This window comes from Leptopilina heterotoma, unplaced genomic scaffold, assembly GCF_015476425.1.
Source record: "Leptopilina heterotoma isolate Lh14 unplaced genomic scaffold, ASM1547642v1 Lhet_11, whole genome shotgun sequence".
Lineage (NCBI taxonomy): Eukaryota > Metazoa > Arthropoda > Insecta > Hymenoptera > Figitidae > Leptopilina > Leptopilina heterotoma.
In genome coordinates, this window is record NW_025110829.1 from 776,903 (window position 1) to 797,627 (window position 20,725).

A 20,725-nucleotide genomic window follows, 5' to 3' on the forward strand; every position below is an offset into this window, starting at 1 on the left:
CTGTTTGCGTAAAAATAAATTATATACATATAATAAGACAAAATTTCATTTAGTCATTTCTTAGAAAATTGAAGTGGTTTACTGAATACACTGGTTCAATGTAGCCCACTCTTCCCTAATTCTAAAGCGTTGTAAAGTTATGAAATCCTTTCTTAAAAAAGACATGGAGTGGAAAGGTCGAATGTATCGAAAAGTATCGAAGTAAAGAATGGGCAATGAGAATGTAAAATCTTAATAGAAGGGTGTTTTTAAAATTGTTTGTACATGTGAAGGTGGCGCTGCAGTCGTATGTTATTTAAAAAGAGCGCGAATATATAAATTTTATTTTTGTTAAGAGAAAGTACTCATAATAAATCTTATTTTGCATTGTCAAAAAAACGTCAACATTTCAAATATAAACAAGCAAATTATTAACTGAGAGAATTTGAATATTATTATTAATGAAATAATGGACTTGGACAATGGACATATAAAAACTAGCACCGTAGACGGCCGCTTGCGGCCGTCGGAGGAGCTAGTGGAATAACAAATTTACTTTAGACAAAAAAAAAATTTTTAAATTGAATGATCAAACTTATAAGTATATTATTAAATAATGAAGATGGCTCACAATTCCCCAATCTCCTCTAATAAGGGAGTGTTCACAAATGATGTCACGTTTTTGAAGGAAGGGGGGTCTGTACTAAACGCATGGGAAATTGCGTGACAGGGGGATGGGGGGAGGGTTGAAAATCTCAAAAGATTGCGTGACATCATTTGTGAACGCTCCCTAATAAGAATAATAATTTTTTTAAAAAACATATACAATAAGGTTATTGTTTGAAATAATATTTAAGATAATTAACAAAATAATTATTATTTCAAATTATATTGATTGTTATTAATTATTATTTCTATCAATATCTGCATGATTTTAATGAACATTATTGTTTCTAACACTGTCAATTATTATTTCAAATAATAATTATTATTCCTATCAATGTCAGTATATTTTTTAAAATAACAATAATTATTGTTATGAACAAAGTTATTCGCACTGTTTGAATAAGTTAAAATGAAAATCATTATGATTCTTAACAATACTATTATTTAAAATAATAATTGCTGTTTATAACACAGACACTAGTATTTTAAACAATTATTGGTTCGCATATGGTCAGTAGTGTGTAAAATAATAATTATTATTTCTAACAATATCACTATTACTTGTAATAATAATTTTGATCCTAACAATATTATTATTTTTAATAATTATTGTACTTTGACACAAAACAAAAAATTTTCATTTCTGTTTGTAGAAACAGTAATTAACAGTAAATAACTAATACTGTTTCTTGTACAAACAGTAAATAAATTAAAACTGATTCATATTAAAAAAGTTGGAAGTTGACTATTTATTTCTTGAATTTATAAAGAAGGAAAGAAACACATTAAATAATATTTAAGTCAAGTCGATTTTTTGAAACGTGAAAATAAGAGATGTAATTTTTTGATGCACAACACTTCTCGCAGCGGTACTGACCGGTACCGCCGCAAGTGTACCAGTCGCGTCGCGCGCTAGGCTTATATAGGAATGGGCTTGAGTAGTGGGGGGCTCCCCACTTTCATTGCAGCTCATGCGCGGCGCCTATTTTCAGAGTGCCACAATGCGCAGCCTCTCACTGTTTCAATACCAACTTCTTTCATTCAATAAAATCTACAATCTTTTTCCTTTTTTAAAACAAAAATTCAGAAAAATGAGCCAAACATAATTCACAATATATTAGAATTTTCCCCGAAAAAAATTTATAGAAATGACACATCTTTTCCTACACAGTTTTTCTAAGGATAGCAAATTGAGACAAAAAACGAATAAAAAGTGTTGCAAAGCAACGTTTTGATTCGTTTTTTGCCTCAATTTGATATCCTTAAAAAAACTGTGCAGATATTCTTTACATTTGTTGTCCTAATTATTAAGTTAAGAAGTAGTAAATTCCTTACTAATGACACAATTTTTTTTATCCAATAGGTATCAATGGTAATGACTGTACAGAAGACAAATCTCAAAGCCAGTCTATCATCGAATGGTGAAGGTCAATCGAGTGTTATGTCAAGGTGTCGTGCACCAAGTGTAGGTATCGATGTGGACATGGTATCCGAATTTGATCCATCGTCATCAGACAGTGGAGTTGTATCAAGATGTGCAGTGGTGAAACCATTAAAAATACGTCTCTGCCAGCCAATTTTCGGTAAGAAAATGATGGGAAAATTAAAACGTGAACACGGCGAACATGGACGTCATCATGGAAAGGATATTTCTTCCATTGAGGCAAAACCAGCAAAGCCACGCGATCCAGAAAGGGAAAAACGAAGACTGGCAAGGAAAAAGGAGAAGCGTGCAACATTAATACTTGGTCTAATCATGGGCAGTTTCATTGCTTGTTGGTTACCATTCTTTTTCCTCTATATCGTTAAGCCCCTTTTTCCCAATTTAGCAATACCAGCTGAGGCATTTGCAATTGCCTTTTGGCTCGGCTATATGAATTCAGCGCTCAATCCAGTCATTTACACCGTCTTTAACAAGGACTTCCGAAGAGCCTTTCGAAGGATACTGTTTAAATGAGCCTATTCTGGTGTCATATTGACACCTTAAAACAGTTATTAAAAAAATTGAACATTTTTTCATTGAATCTTTGAAAATTCACTCAGTGCTTGCGCGTGTTCACCTCGTTATACTCATCAAATGAGAAATTCGAACCTCCGTATAATAATTCTTTTTTCTTCATTCTTTCTTTTTTGATTAATTTTAACGGACCAAAGAAGACTTTATCTTCATCGAGAATCTCGATTAAAAAGAGAAATTTTTTATCAAATATCAGAATGAGAAAATTTCAATTAAATATAAAGATATTAAATATCTAATAATACCTTATATTAAAAAACGGTAAAAAAGATAAATGGAAAAAATATTATTTGAACCCAGAATTAAATTAATTTTACCAACTAAATCAATCACAGTCCATTTTTAATCCATATTTTCGAAAAATGATATTTCTCATTGAGATAATATTTGATAAAATTTTCTCTAAAGAACCGAGATTCAGTTTCCTCGCCGAAAAAAAGAAAAGGGAGTGTTCTGTAAACGAGGTGTCGTGGCTTGAAAAACGGAAATGAGAAGAAAGAGAAAAACATAAAAATAAAATTGCGGTCTCTTTTGCGAATTTGCAAAATCCATAAAATTCCGCCGGAGTAAAATATTTGTGGTACGACGTCCGAACGAAAACTACTTAGTGTCCTCGCGCACTTTTTTACTTTCTCAAAAAAAGAATATAAGCACTCGAGTGTATATTTCAAAAAAACAAACAAATAAACCTAATATAGATATTATCTCCCCCTATAAACAAAAATAAAACGCAGGTTCGTAAAAACAAACATAAATAAAAAGCGAAATGACGAAAAACAAAAAATAAATGCCGAAAGTTTTGAGACTTTTTTAAAAATTATTCCTATATAGAACAAAAAAAACATCGAGTTAACTAACTCGAAATTCCAAAACATCGAAATCGCTATAATGTCCGTGTAAATAAATCATAAATAGAACGACTCTCAATGTAAGATACAGAAAGAAAGAAAAAAATCTTGTTTAAATAATTTTTAAAAAAATACTTGTGTATAGTGACAATTCGAATAGACGACACGGCTTCTTTGGAAATCTTAGAAGAGAAGAAATAATTTGACAAAAAAGAAAACTAACACTTCAAGACCAAATAATAAAAAAATGTACAAGATTTTCGAAAAAAAGAAATTCATCCCTTTAAAAAGTATTCCTATAGAAGTAAAATAATCACTATGTCAAAAATTTTCAATTATAGAAATTCTCTTTGTAAAAAAAATTTAAACAAGTAGTCTTCCGCGCATCAAATGCATTAAATTCATCGAAAAATAAAATTAAATAAATAATAATAAACTGGAGACCAATCAAATTGTGAAGCGATATATTAAACGTATAGAATTAACAAAAAAAACTATTTCCTAATTGTTAGATTTGTTTCTACATGATATACAATATATAAATAATATATTTATTGTTAGATTTTTAAACAAATATGTCAATAGTCCATTTCTTAATGACTTCTATAGAATTTCCGAAGGATCCTGAACGTCAAATATATATGTAAATATAATAAAAAAATGTAAAGAAATTAATTAATTAATTATAAAAAGCCTGCGAGTCATGAAGAAAATGTAGTCGCCCTTTAAATGATGTTTTACTTGAAAATTTATCTTGTTATTAAATTAAAATTATCTTTCTATATTTAATATATCTAAAAATAAACAAAAAATCATGGAAAAAATTTATAAAGTAATTTTTACTATATTTACAACGTAAAACGAAACTAATGCCATTCTGCGGCAACTTTCACTATTATTGGATAGTAAATTTTACTGTACGTCTGAAGTAAGTTTTGCTAATTTAAATTCAAATTTACTATAGGAGTAATACAATTCATAACAGAAATAGTAGAAATTACTAAATAAATAGTGAAATTTACTACAAGAATAGTAAAAATTACAATAAGAATAGTTAAATTTACTCTGAAAATAGTAAAAATAACAAAAAAAATACGTAAAAATTCCAAACAGTATATATTTGACTATAAAAGTATGGTAAAAATTACTTTATTGCTTTTATCCGTGTCCCTTTTCTTTCGCCTCTTGCTCTTCCTTGTTTCTGCAAAATTGAATCCACAAATAACTCTTTCGGTTCGTCTTGCAAATTAATTTTAAAATTTGAATCTATTTATTATTCACTTTTTTAATCTACAATCTAATCCACAAAAAAAATAATAAACAAATGATTTAGTGTTTTAAAAAAAGTGCTTTACTCTTTTTCTATAAATAATTAAAAAAACGCGTCATCTCCAAAAGTATTTCAATAACCACGACCGTTTTTTCTCTATTGTGTCATAATTATTACAATACGATACTTATTAAATTTTTTTTTCAATTAAATTTAACGAGTTGCGATTGATTTTTTACGCTCTGGGACACATGCAAGTTTATAATGGTGTACCTGTTTTAAAATATAAAAATTTATCATAAATGTAACTTTGTAAAAAGTGTTGCTACATTTATACGTAGCGCGCAGAGAGTTGAAAAATCGAAAATTACGTTTCATTTCACCTGCTGAGAAGCCAAGATTTCCTCTCTAAGTATTAAAATCGTCTCAGTGCGACTTTTAAAAGAAATATTTTCCTTTTTATTATTGCACATGGAAAAAATCGATTAAAGTACCTAACTTTTAACTATATTCGTACAGTGAAACTTAAACTATTAGAAATTTTTGAGTATTTTCTATATAAATTTTTGCTACTTTCGAAATATTAATTTTAGTAAAAATAAGCAAATTTTACTATTTTTGAAGTGTGAAGAAAATTTAAATTTATTTAAATTTATTTAAGTACCTATTTATTACTAATTGATTTAGAATTACACTACCGTCCACGAGTATCAGGACGATTACATTCGACTCTATGAAAAAGCATGGCATCACTTTTTCAATCATATCTCGGAAATAAAAGGAGATACAAAAAAAACTTTAATATGGTAGAAAGCTGATTAAATTTTGCGTAAAATAAGACGTCTTTGAAGTCATTTCGTTAACTATTTGTTGAGTTGTAGAGTGAGAAAGAAATAAAAAATTTAGATAAAATGTTTCTAAAAACACAGAAAACTTTGTTAGAATTTCGGCTTTAAAATATGTCTTCGAAAATTAAAAAAGGTTAATCCGTCTTCGATATATCATTAAAAATGAGAAGCCGTGTTTCGACCGATTGGTGCATTGAAATTCAACTGTGACGACTCGATTGTGGCTTCGCGCGGCAGCGAATGAGAGAGAAAACAGGGACGAATTCATGCGGGGGAACGATGAACTTTTGAGTTTCTTTATATTACTCGTGAAACATCATTATTTATTATTCTCCAGCATAAATTCGTTCTTGTTTTCTCTCTCATTCACTGTCGCGCGAAGCTAGAATCAAGTAGTCACAGTTGAATTTCAATGCACCAATCGGTCGAAATACGGCTTCACATTTTTAATGATATATCGAAGACGGATTAACCTTTTTTAATTTTCGAAGGCATATTTTAAAGCTGAAATTCGAACGAAGATTTCTGTGTTTTTAGAAAAATTTTATTTAAATTTTTCTTGATTTTTGAAAAAGTTGAAGTCAAGAGGCAATAATGAGAAAATTTCATCATTTTTTTTATTTCTTTCTCACTTTACAACTCAACAAAAAGTTAACGAAATGACTTTAAAGACGGCTTATTTTACGCAAAATTTAATCAGCTTTCTAACCGTATTTAAGTTTTTTTTGTATCTCCTTTTATTTCCGAGATATGATTGAAAAAGTGATGCCATGTTTTTTCATAGAGTCGAATGTAATCGTCCTGATACTCGTGGACGGTAGTGTATAAATTTTACTATTTCCGAAGTAAATTTTATAGAAAAAATACTATTTTCGAAGTAAATTTATAGTGGATATTCAAATTTATTTATTATTAATCTATTTAGAAATTTTAATTTTTCTATTTCTGAAATAGGTTTTAGTAAAAATTACTTCGACCGTATAGTAAAATTTATATTGGAATTAGTAAAAGTTACATTATCAAAAATACGCAGAAATTTCAGTTAGGTTTTACTTTAGAAATAGTGAAAATTACTTTATATTTCTCATTAGAATAACTCTTTCTGAGGGAAAAAGAAGCAAAAATGGAATAAAGTATTTTTATCCAACGCCTGCTCTGAAAGGAGTACTTTTCTTGTTAGAAAAGTGTAGCGAAAGTAGAACATTTCTCAACTCCTCTGAAGAGCGTTGCGAAAGTAAAATTTGGCGTGGCGAAAGTAATTTTTAGCGTAGCGAAAGTAAATTTGGCTTGGCGAAAGTAAATCATGACCTAATTTTTTTTTGTTCTTTGACCGAGATATATTTTGTGTCTAACTTCTTCCCCACTCAAAACATTCGTCTTTTATTATATTAAACATAAGCACACGTTAAATTAAAATTATACGAAACTCACGAAGAAACATTTCCTCGCAAGGCATTGGAGAAAACGTAGTGCACAACACGTGGTGAAATAATGATTTTTCCACTAGTTGTGCAATGTACTATTTACTAGAATTACAGTAAAATTTAAACTATCAGAAATTTTTGTATACTTCTAGGGCAATATTTACTTTTTCCGAAGTAAATTTTAGTAAAAAGTAAGCGGTTTAGTAAAATTTACTTCAAAATAAGTAATGATTATTATACAAAAAAGAGGAAAGAATTCCACTTTAGATTTTACTTTATCAATAACAAAAAGTACTTTACGTTTTCTTCGATAAAGTTATATTTCTCATTCAAGTAAATCTTTTCGAGGGGGGTGAGAAGCAAATTGTAACAACAAAATTTGAAACCTCCCAATGCAAAATTTATTTATTTTTCCTCTTTGAAAAATAATGTCAGTAAAGCAGTTATTGAAAAAATTAATTGTTAATTTTTTATAAAGAACTTAATTTAAATTTGTTCTTTTTTATTATTATATATTGTGCACGGAAAAAATTAAAAATAATTCTTAGAAAATAATTATTTTAATTATAACATGTAAGTATAGAAGCAATTTTTTTAACTATTATTAGGTAAAATGTATTTATTTAATTGATAAGTAAATTATTTAAATATCTCTGTCTTGTCCGAAAAGGCACATTTTTATATTTTTTAAAGTCCATGTAGGCATAAATAAATCAATTATTATATATGATTTAAAAAAAATTTTAATTGCACTCAAATTTGAAAAGATTAGCTTTTGATCGGTGATTATTCTGCCTATTTCATCTCGTTTATGAGCGAGTTTTCTCGCCATCTAGACGGACATTTGGGGAATTATTTTGACATTTGAGTATTATTTTTAAATTACTAAAAACTGCTTTAAATTGTTAAAAAATACCTAACTATTAAAAAAATAAATAAACAAATGTTTTGAAATACAGTAGGATCTTTCAATAATGCAGTTCTGAACAGTGCAGTCATTAGTGAGTTGAGTAGACAAGGGGTTTCGGGGGCAAAGGGAATCTGTGACGTCAAATACAGTGCCGTCGCTCATTTGATTATTTAGTATCATTTAGTGGTGCCCGGTATTTAGTAGTGGGGGACCCTTAATTTTCTTGACACTGACCTGAATGTTTTAGTTTTTGCTTGCTTCGAACAGTGCACAATACTTCCGACGACTGCACTATTGAAAGATCCTACTGTAAATTTGAATAAATTAACTATATACATTATTCTAAAAAAACTATTTAATTTCTCAATTCTTTAAATAGCAAATAAACAAAATAACATAATTCAATTTCACATACTAAACTTATAAATTGTTTATAAACGTATTAAAGATCGGATGAATTCCATGTAAAATAATAAATAAATATTTATTGAATTTAGTCATTAATTACACAGCCACACAAAAAAAAAGTTCTGATCTGGGGGTCTCACTATGTAGACTTTATGTTTTTTGGGTCGCTGAATTTGAATCCGAGGTCCATTTAACCCCATCAGATCAGGATTTTGACATAACCTCAAAAAACCAATATGGCGGACACATTTTTGAAAAGTTCATTGGATTCGCTTCAAATTTGTTACTCGGGGGTTTTTGGGGTCGCTGATTACGAATTTGAAGTCTGATTTCAAAAATTCAAAATGGCGGATCCAATATGGCGGACACGTTTTTGAAAAATTCATCGGATTCGCTTGAAATTCGTTACTCGGGGGTTTTTGGGGTCGCTGATTACGAATTTGAAGTCAGATTTCAAAAATTCAAAATGGCGGATCCAATATGTATGTGTCAGCCATATTGGATCCTCCATTTTGAATTTTGAAAAACCGACATCAGATTTGTAATCAGCGACCCCAAAAACCCCAGAGTAACGAATTTCAAGCGAATCCGATGAATTTTTCAAAAACGTGTCCGCCATATTGGATCCGCCATTTTGAATTTTTGAAATCAGACTTCAAATTCGTAATCAGCGACCCCAAAAACCCCCGAGTAACGAATTTGAAGCGAATCCAATGAACTTTTCAAAAATGTGTCCGCCACATTGGTTTTTTGAGGTTATGTCAAAATCCTGATCTGATGAGGTTAAATGGACCTCGGATTCGGATTCAGCGACCCAAAAAACATAAAGTCTACATATTGAGACCCCCAGATCAGAACTTTTTTTTTTGTGTGGCTGTCTTATAAAAGTATCGAATGTTAAAATCAAGTAAAAATTTTAATAAATAAAATGAAAATGATGTTTGAGGGTAAAAGAGAAGGAGAAAGAGAAAAGAGAGAAAGAGAGTGAGGAGGTAAATGTACCAGGACAAGTGCACGCACTGGGACTTATTTGAGTATAGTCGAGTGTTTGTTTACATAGGGTTTACCGATGTACGCATTTCCACATACTGAATGCAATCCCACGACTGCTGCGATAAATCGATAAACATTCCCATATTCCTCTCTCTCTCTTTCCGTATAGTGAACGGCTTTATGACCAGGTCGTAGCCTAATGGCAGACGAAGCCAATATGGAATTCACTGATAAGACAATAGCTTTCACTCGATGGGATTATATTAGCGCCAGCGTGAGATCGATAGCACACAAGCGTATACATTTTAAGTTATTAAACCCATTTCAAAACAAAATCAATCTCACACTCTTTCAAATTCTAAACGTATTTTCATTTAAATAAATTTTTACTCTTCAGAATTACTACTTGAATGGATTTTAATTTTTTATTAAATAAAACTTCACCCTAATCAACCTCTGGTTAAAAACAATTTCCATAAATATTTTACCAAATATATTTAAATGGTAGAACTTATATAAATTTAAGAATTTATCACTCGGTAAATGAATAGAGGATGAGATTTTATCAATCTTTCTGAGTCAAGTAGTGTCACAATTGATTAACACATTATTTTGTTAACGTTTCGACGGCACCGCCGCCCTCTTCAGAACTGTAATTTATTATAAAAATTTTAATATATACAAACAAGAAGGGCTTAGTAATCCTGACTAAAAAAAGAAGCAACAAGAAGGTTTTTTTACCGTGTAATAAGATTTTTATGTCAAATAGACATTCGTCAAAGTATTTTAATATCACGGTACGACCACATCGTCAGAAACTTAGAAACGGGCTGAAGGAGATATCGTTGAAAGACGTAGTATGTAACAGAATAGCGGTCAATGAAGTTAAAAAAAAGGTAAACACAGAAAAAAAGAATAATATATAAAATTGAATGACAGAGAAACAGCACCGTAGATTTGAAATCAAAATGAGATAAAGAGTGTATATATAAAATCAAAATAAATAGAACCACGTGTAGTAATTAAAAATCCTCTATTTGATGAAAAACTGTTTGTACCTGGAATTCAAGTTATTGGTATCATCTTTTTTATTTAAACTATAGCGTTGCAAATTAATGTGCAACATTTCAGAAATCAATCTTTTATTAAGTGAAGGTTCTCTGTCAAGAATTTTGAAATTTCGCCAATCAAAACTATGTCCATGATTCTGTTTATGCACAGCAACGACATTGTCTTTAGAGTTCATATGCTCCTTGATTCGTACACCAACCATCCTTTTTGTTTGTCCTACATAAGAGGCAGAGCAATCAAAGCAATTAATTTTGTAAACAGCATTGGTGGTCTCTGTTTTAGGAGTGGGATCTTTTCCTCTTTTTATTAATTTATTATTATAACAATTTGTAGGAATAGATGTTATGTTAAAATTGTTTAGAAAAGATGAAGTTTTTTCAAACACACTGGGAGAATATGGCAAAACAACCTTGGGTATGGGACAAAAAATTGTTTTCTTTTTAGGGACATATTCTTTAGATTTAAGCAAATTAATTCCCTTTTTTACGTGTTTTTCAATTAGAGAAAGAGGATATGAATTTTCAATAAGTAAGGACTTTATAATATTTAGATTTTTTTTATGAAATTGTTGATCTGCTAGTTTTATTGCACGATCAACTAGATTATAAATTATTGCAACTTTTTGTGAAAAAGGATGTTTTGACATAAAGTTTATAAATCTCCCAGAAAAGGTCGGTTTAGTGTACCAATCAGAAAGCAGTACATTATTTTGTTTAATCGAAAGCACATCCAGAAAGGCAATAGAGTCATTACTCTCAAGTTCATAAGTAAATTGTAGTTTTTCATCATAAGAGTTAAACACATCAATAGTCAATATCAATAGTCAATAGACCGTGAATCTAATTTGGTCTCACCTATGAGTATCTTCTCCACAATTAAATTGGATTACGAACAGAAAAAAGTGCTGAAGTTTTGGCTATCGACGAAGGAAGGAATAATTCGACACAATTCTCAGTTACAATACCTGTTACAATGCATAACATATGATGCTTGTCCTCAACACATCAACTCTTTTTAAACATCTTTAAAACACTATTCTCTTCACAGTGCGTCTGGTTATTCGTCGTTTCAAAAATTAATTAAAAATTGTAAGATCAAGTTACTTAATATTATTATTGAAGATAAATGTATACACATTCATTTTTTAAACAAAAACCTTAACCATCTAAATGAAAAATCTTTTCTCAGTTGACATACTAAAACAATTAACACACAATTGCCAAACGTTGGATTCTAATTGGCGTTCTTCTTTAAACCAAAAACATAAGAGTAAATTTGATTTAGTTTACATTCCACCTGAACTAAAAATATCAAAAAAAATGGTTTGTTAATCTCACAGATATTGATATACCATCTGATGTTTTAACAACTGTTTCACTTGGGGACAAATTTATTTATGACAGCAAATTTAATTCTTCCAACATTGTCAACTACATAAAATCTATTGAAAATTTCATTAATTTAAATAAAATTAACACCAATATTGCTGATAATATAAGATCAAATGTCCTTGATAATATTAAGATCCACACTCGTAACAAGACTAAACACACAAAAATACAAGATCGAATTTTAACAAACAAATTGAACAAAACACAACTTTTTGTAAAGCAGCATAATGACTTAATGTTCACAATGGCGGACAAAGGAAATGTTACTGTTGCTATCAAGAAGTCTGATTATATTAGCAGAATGAACGACCTGCTATCTGATAGTGACACTTATTTGAATGTTAATTATAACCCCCTTTTGTTTCTACAAAAAACACCTATTGTTTGTTGAAAGTTTTGAATGAGAATGAATGTCTTGACAAAGTATATAAGAACAACCAATTGACACAAACAGATACCGAACTTTCGAGAATATATGGTTTACCTAAGATTCATAAAGAAAATAACCCTCTTAGACCAATTGTCTCTATTTGTAATTCTCCTACGCACTTTTTAGCAAAAAAATTATGTAATGCCTTATCATCCGCCATAAGCAAACTTAAATCATATGTCCCGAATAGTTTTGTATTTAGCGAAAAAATTAAGAACATGATTATTCCTGATAACCATGTTCTCATCAGTTTAGATGTCAAATCTTTGTTTACAAATGTTGGTACCACACTTGTTCTTAGAAGTATTGAAAAACGATATGCCACCATTTCCACATCTTACAACATTCCGTTGGATCTTTTATTAACTTCTTGTGAATTCTTAATGAATAACATTTTTTTCAAATTCAACGGGAAGTTTTATAAACAGAATTACGGCACTCCAATGGGTTCACCCATATCGGGTTTGTTCGGAGACATTGTTATGACCGATTGTGAAACTGCATGTCTGTGACTGTGTAAACGAAACTATTGATGTGTTTAGCTCTTATGATGAAAGACTACAATTTACTTATGAACTTGAGAGTAATGACTCTATTGCCTTTCTGGATGTGCTTTCGATTAAACAAAATAATGTACTGCTTTCTGATTGGTACACTAAACCGACCTTTTCTGGGAGATTTATAAACTTTATGTCAAAACATCCTTTTTCACAAAAAGTTGCAATAATTTATAATCTAGTTGATCGTGCAATAAAACTAGCAGATCAACAATTTCATAAAAAAAATCTAAATATTATAAAGTCCTTACTTATTGAAAATTCATATCCTCTTTCTCTAATTGAAAAACACGTAAAAAAGGGAATTAATTTGCTTAAATCTAAAGAATATGTCCCTAAAAAGAAAACAATTTTTTGTCCCATACCCAAGGTTGTTTTGCCATATTCTCCCAGTGTGTTTGAAAAAACTTCATCTTTTCTAAACAATTTTAACATAACATCTATTCCTACAAATTGTTATAATAATAAATTAATAAAAAGAGGAAAAGATCCCACTCCTAAAACAGAGACCACCAATGCTGTTTACAAAATTAATTGCTTTGATTGCTCTGCCTCTTATGTAGGACAAACAAAAAGGATGGTTGGTGTACGAATCAAGGAGCATATGAACTCTAAAGACAATGTCGTTGCTGTGCATAAACAGAATCATGGACATAGTTTTGATTGGCGAAATTTCAAAATTCTTGACAGAGAACCTTCACTTAATAAAAGATTGATTTCTGAAATGTTGCACATTAATTTGCAACGCTATAGTTTAAATAAAAAAGATAATACCAATAATTTGAATTCCAGGTACAAACAGTTTTTCATCAAATAGAGGATTTTTAATTACTACACGTGGTTCTATTTATTTTGATTTTATATATACACTCTTTATCTCATTTTGATTTCAAATCTACGGTGCTGTTTCTCTGTCATTCAATTTTATATATTATTCTTTTATTCTGTGTTTACCTTTTTTTTAACTTCATTGACCGCTATTCTGTTACATACTACGTCTTTCAACGATATCTCCTTCAGCCTGTTTCTAAGTTTCTGACGATGTGGTCGTACCGTGATATTAAAATACTTTGACGAATGTCTATTTGACATAAAAATCTTATTACACGGTAAAAAAACCTTCTTGTTGCTTCTTTTTTTAGTCAGGATTACTAAGCCCTTCTTGTTTGTATATACCAAAATTTTTATAATAAATTACAGTCCTGAAGAGGGCGGCGGTGCCGTCGAAACATAGAACTTATATTTTATTGGAATTCATAATTGAAAAGAATTCTGATGAATGAAAATTTTGTTAAATAGAAATTATCCCAAATAAAAAATTCCAATTAGTAGAAAATTTGACTAAATGGAAATTCAGCTAAATAAAATTTTGACTAAATAAAAATCCAATTAAGCGGAATTTCAGCTAAATAAAAATTCTATTATATGGGAATTCGGCTAAGTAAAAATTTGGTTAAATACAAATCGCTACTAAGTCTAAATTCTATAAAATATTAAGTTCGCTAAATAAAAATTCAATTAAGTTCAGCAAATGAAATAAATACAAATTCTGCGAAAAAAAACTTCGACTAAATAAAAATTAAATGGAACTGCGGGCTAAATAAAAATTCTATTAAGTGGAAATTCAGCTAAATAAAAATTTGGTTGAATACAAAACTTTAGATACTAAGTGGAAATTTTATAAAATATTCAGTTCGCTAAATAAAAATTCAATTAAATAGAATTTCTGCTAAATAAAAATTTGGTTAAATATAAATTATTTTAACTAAAACTTCGACTGAATGAGAATTCTGTTATATCCTGAACAAAAATTCAAATAACTGAAGATTCTGATATACAATATAACTTCTGCTAAATGAGAATTCTATTTATGCGAAAGTTTAGTTAATAAAAATAATATTAAATTTACATCCAGCTAAAAAAATTTGATTAATCTTGAATTTGAAATTCCGCTAATTGAATATTTTGCCGAACGAAAATTCACCGAAGTAAAAATCCAAATGTAAAGATACAAAAATTGAAAATCAAAGAAAGCAAAAATATATATAATATAAAAATTTAAAAAACATCCTCTATTCGTAAGTCATCGTTAAAACGTAATTTTCAAAGACTTAACGTGAACTAACAATTAAAAAATTTTTTTAATACCATCAATGTATAGATGGCCTATCGAAATCGGCGTTCAGAATTAAAAATCAAAGAACCGAAACATCATCCATTCACGACAATACGCTTCCAGCGGATAAAAGACTATTGACACCTTTTGAAACACAATCTATTGGAATTCAATATTTCCAGGTATATATTATACAGTTCTCATTTATTAAAATCAAACTGAAAGAATGCCACAGAAAAGTTACTATACTGTCACTCTCTTCTCTACTCTATAAATCAAAAGTGAACGAAAAAAAACAAACGAAAAACGTTTTTACCTCTTCCTCGGAGATATTTGCAATATCATTTTTATCAGATTTCAACGTAGCTCACCTAAATCAACATCAAAAACACTAAATTGCATTTTTGACATTCATCATCACTTTCAAATTATAAATCTGTCACAACATGTCGAGAAATATTAATTTTCACACATTTTTTTTCTTTCTAATATTTAGAAAAACATTTTCTGACCATGAACGAAAAAAAGACTTTGATTTTTATCAATATTAGATTAGAATATATTTTTGACTTTTTAATGAATAATAGATCATTTATTTATTTAATCATTGTTATACTCTTAAAATTTGAAGTAGTAAAAAAGTTTACTAATTTAAATTATTGACTAACTTTTTGCTTTTGAATTTAGTCAATTTTGCTAATAAATTAGGAGAAATTACTATTTATTAGTAAAAATTACTATCTATCTATCTTCTATATAAATAAAATCAGACTTTTGTCTGTACATTGCTTAGAATTTGTAAATTCATGTTTAGTTTTTCTGTTCGAGTAGTAAGAATTCCAAAAAGGACAATAAAAAAAATTATGTATGTATGTATGTCTGCAATATTTTGTCCGGAAATTATACAAAGACTACTTGACTGATTAGAACGAAACTTTGCAGCCTCTTAAGTATTAGTCTAAGTTGAAATCTTAACCATATCCGATTGAAAAATATTAAGAGGAACAAAAGTTATAAATTTTTTCACAAAATTCAAAAAATCAAAAAAATGCAAATTTTTTAATTTTTTGTCAAATTGATGTGACACTTTCTGTAGCAAGTTTTTAATATAAATACAACTAATTTTCACTATAAAAAGGAAATATAAATAATAAATCCGAATTTTTAAGCAAAAATCATATTTTAGATTTTCGTCAAAATTTTTAATTAATTTGTTTGTTGAATATTGTTTAATTTTTTTTAATGTTAGTATTGTTATCGGTTGATGTTTAAAAATTTTAAATTATGTTCATTATATTTATTTTATTAAAAAGTTTAGAGTCAAGAAATTGATTTCAATACAAATTTTCTAAAATCTATGAACGTGAGTTTGCAAACAATTTCTATATTGATATTTTAAGGTTTAAAGTTTAAAAATTCAGCACTAGAACATAGATAGTCCTTAAAGCGACATTAGAGGAAATTAGGATTTATGAATCAAAATTTTCCTATTTTTCAATTCTATAGAAATGTTTTAGAAATGACTTTGAAAAGAAATAACAAATTCTTATTTATATATTAAAACTTTTCTTCTTGAATTTTATAAATGTTTGGGGAATGTGTTGCTCTCCAAAACTCTATACTGGCATTAGGCAAAAACGGGTGAATCGATTCAGGAGTTTTGATTAGTTTCCCTATTGAAAATCCCTACATGGAAATTCACATGGGATCTTATATCAAAAACCATGTAAAATCCCACATCCATAAAGTAAACCATATGGATTTCCATGTAAAATCATACGGGAAATATGTGATATAAAATCCTATATAATATCTCACATGAAATTCTACACGGAAAAAAAAAGTTCCCAGATATTTCAGGAATTATTTCCTAACTTTTGGATACGTGGTAACAGCTCTGAACTAGCGACGAACATTCAATGGTAATCAATGAATGTTTGAAAGAAATTCGGGAACTGTATTAGAAAAAGCTATAAATAGTCCATTAGTCTCTTTTTCATTACTTTCTCATGTAAAGTTCATGGCACTGGCCGCAACTGTTTCTGAAATTTTCGGGAACTTGTCAAGGAATCTTGGTGCGCAGAAACTGTGCGCACCAGTCTCAACAAGTCTCACCGTCAGTAAGACTTGCGTGCCTTATACACGGAAAAAATCTTGGGTGACGTGCAATCCCAATCGTCGGAAAGTGGGGGAACTATAGTTTGGATGTGCTACGTTCTCAATTCGGGAAATCTACGTTCCCATGTTGGTGGCGCTGAACACCCAAGATTTGAGACTCAAAACCTTGGGACTGCAATAGCCGCATCTTGGGCGTTCAGCACGCCCAAGTTGGAAATGCAGCTCCTCCAAACTAAAGTCGTATCGCATTCGTACATTTTCGGTCTACTTGGAACGGCACGTCACCCAAGATTTTTTCCGTGTATATTTATTTTATGCTGAGGTATTTAACTCGCCTGTTTAGCTCAGCTGGATAAGACGCCGGACTTCTATTCTCGGGTACGCGAGTTCTGTTTCAGCCGCCGTCGATTTTTCTCTAATATGGTTTTTTCTATTTCAGAAACTTAATAAAAAATAAAAATTGTATGTGACCTTCAAGGATAAATGTGTGTGTGTGTGTGCGGACGTGTCAAGGAGGGGAAGTGGGAGGGGGGAAGCAGAATCCATTTTTTCTTGCATTCGCCTAACTTTTCGATTTTCTTGAACAGTTCCCCACTTTTTCAAGAACAGTTTGCCGAGAAGTGTTGAAATAGTTATAATTTTTTGTAGAGAAATAGTAAATTACAGTAGGATCTTTCAATAGTGCAGTTCTGAACAGTGCAGTCATTAGTGAGTTGAGTAGACAAGGGGTTTCGAGGGGTAAAGGGAAAGGGAATCTATGACGTCAAATACAGTGCCGTCGCTCATTTCATTATTTAGTATAATTTAGTGGTGCCCGGTATTTAGTAGTGGGGGACCCTTAATTTTCTTGACACGGACCTGAATATTTTAGTTTTTGCTTGCTTCGAACAGTGCACAATATTCCCGACGACTGCTCTATTGAAAGATCCTACTGTACATATTTAAACGAGGCAACCTTTAGTTATCTGTGTACTACCCGCCGTATCCAAGAGTTAAGAACGAAGTTCCCGAATGATCCTCGAACTTTTTTTTCCGTGTATGACGAACCTTATATGAAAGCCTAAGTCAGACCTCATATAAAACCCAATGTGAAATCCCATGTGGGAAGTTTCAATAGGAATATGGAAAAATTATACTTGAAAAATGAAAATATATTTTACATGGGATTTGATGTAAGATTTAATATGGAAATATTTTTCATAAAATGAAAAAAGATTTCACATGAGGAATAATATGGGAAATTTACTCTCGAGAAATGAAAGTGTAATTCACATGAGGTTTGATGTAGGATTTGTCATGGGAAATATGTATTAAAAATGTACTTAAAGAAATATAGGTTTTTTTGGGTTCATTTAAGGTCATGTTATTTAGTGGTCACGTGATCCATATACTTTACTATAAGTCATGTGACCACTGAACAACATAACCTTAAGGAAATTAACAGGAAAAATGTCGAAAAATTTGTAGGATTTTACGTATGAATATTCATATGGTTTTATAGACAAACGTTTACAATTTCGCATGTATATTTATTACCTAAAATCGTATCTCAATTTCCTATACAGTTTTACATGGAAATCCATGTGGTTTCCTTTATGAAAGTGGGCTTTTACATGGTTTTTTATATAGGGTCCCACACTGAAAAACTGTTGGTATAGAGCAGTTCCGCTATTGACTGTTGTGCAGCGCTACTTAACTTTAAACTCACAGCTCTATCAAAATTAGGCGAGTTGCTCTCCTAAACTTGACTACCAATGGCGTTGGCGAGCGGCTGCTTGACAAAAAGGTCAGCAGCTCTATCAAAAAGGAGAGTTGCTCGCCCAAAAATAAAGTGAGCTGTGCGTTTCTTTTTAACGCAGCAGTTCACCGCATTGGGCGAACAGCTCTACCAACAGTTTTTCAGTGCATGTAGATTTCGATGTGGAAATCGAAGACGGGTTTTAGTTTCTACTAATACATTTAACAAAGTGTCTACCAATCGCGCGAGAAAATTTAGAAATAGCCGGGAATTTAATTTGACTAGGAAAAATCGGGAAATTTTTGCCAAAACAGGGATTTTCTTATCAAATTAAAACAAGTTTTTTATATTAATTTGTTTTTAAAAAATTGCTATTTATTTTAATTTTTATTTGTCAAAATTTAAGCCCTATTTTCAGCCTACAATATAGACGTGTTATTTTAGATTTTATCAGTCGCAACGTAGGGTAGACAGCCATTTAAATATATTAATATAGAAACTAAAACTCGTCGATGACGGGTTCGACAGCTAGTTTATTATATAATTCAAATCAAAAAGTCAGTCACTAATTCAAAATAGTAAATATTTTTACTAATTCAAATTTAGAGTACATATTAAATAAATAATACAATGAAATAATAATAATGAATTAATTAAATAATACAACCAGATAATAAATAAATGAAACAATAAAATAAAATAATAAAACTAAATGAACAGAAATGTAATTTCAATCAATAAAAAAATACTGAACAATATTATTTCTATGTACTCCTATTATAAATAAATCTAAAAGTAAAAGATTCAATTAACTTAAAACCTGAAATTCCTTAAAGAATTCTTTTTTTAAAAAAATCACGAAACTCGACTTTTTTATTTTCCCTCAGTCTTCATTTTCAATTTACACAAAAAAGGCGTTTGCTTTTATTTCAAGATAAAATACACGCTTCCACTGATGCTTCTTCTCATGAAAGTTAGACAACATTGTCCATAAAAATTGCAAATCGGCGAGCTACTTTACTATAGTAATCTATGGTTAATGACGCCTCATTCTTTCTCATAGTATAGAATAGAAGCGATAGTTTATTGTTATTTTTTTGCACTGCATCGATCGATAAATTGACCTGTATTCCAGAAAATTAAAAAAAGTAAAAAGAAAGAATACAATCGTGACTCGTATTGATTTCAATTCACAAAAAATTCTAAATAAAACAAAAACTTCAATTTTATATAAAGAAGAGGAAGGACATGAGGAAAAAATGTGCCATAAAACTACAAAATAAAACATACTCTCTAAATTCAATGGAGAAATTCTGACTTTTTTAAATTAGTTGATACTTCTTGTTTCTACTAAAAGACAAAATTATTTATAATATTGTCTTCATTATTTCTTTATTATTTTGAAACAAAATTTATATTTTATTTATACGAATTTTTTTAATTTTACATAAATATTACAACCATTAACATATGATTGTGATATTTTTTTAATATTTATTGATATTAATTATTAAATATTTACAAATTATATTTTATGAATTAATTTATACCAAATGTAACAAATTTAAATATTTTTCTTTATTTGTTAATTTTACCATTTATTCATTTAATAATAAATGGAAAAAGCCCCGTCGTAAATAAATATTATTTACTCATTCTTATAATAATTATTATATAATGATCCACAAATTTTGAATTTTCAAATAAGATAAAAATTTGTCATTAATAATATTTTGTTTGCAATATGTTTATTAATTTGCATGTTTGTTTGTTTATTCAAATTAAATCAATTAAAATATTTAATATCAAATATGTTTGTTTGCAATAAAAATTAGAAATAGAAATCTAACATTTAGAAACTATAACTAATATTTTTCTTAAGTGACACACAATTATTGCAATAAAATTTTATTTTGAAGAATAAATTTAATCCATCCGTCG

The 20,725-nt window shown here is 29.4% G+C and overlaps 1 protein-coding gene across 1 annotated transcript in view; it reads left to right on the forward strand.

The window, feature by feature from the left end:
- Nucleotides 1-4,229, forward strand: part of LOC122503723 (alpha-2B adrenergic receptor-like) — a 38,608-nt gene extending 34,379 nt beyond the window's left edge. The window contains exon 3 of the mRNA XM_043614388.1: nucleotides 2,009-4,229. Within this exon, the coding sequence (XP_043470323.1) occupies nucleotides 2,009-2,602 (594 nt within the window). The 3' untranslated portion in view covers nucleotides 2,603-4,229. The remainder of the gene's footprint in view (nucleotides 1-2,008) is intronic.
- Nucleotides 4,230-20,725: the final 16,496 nt, after the last annotated feature.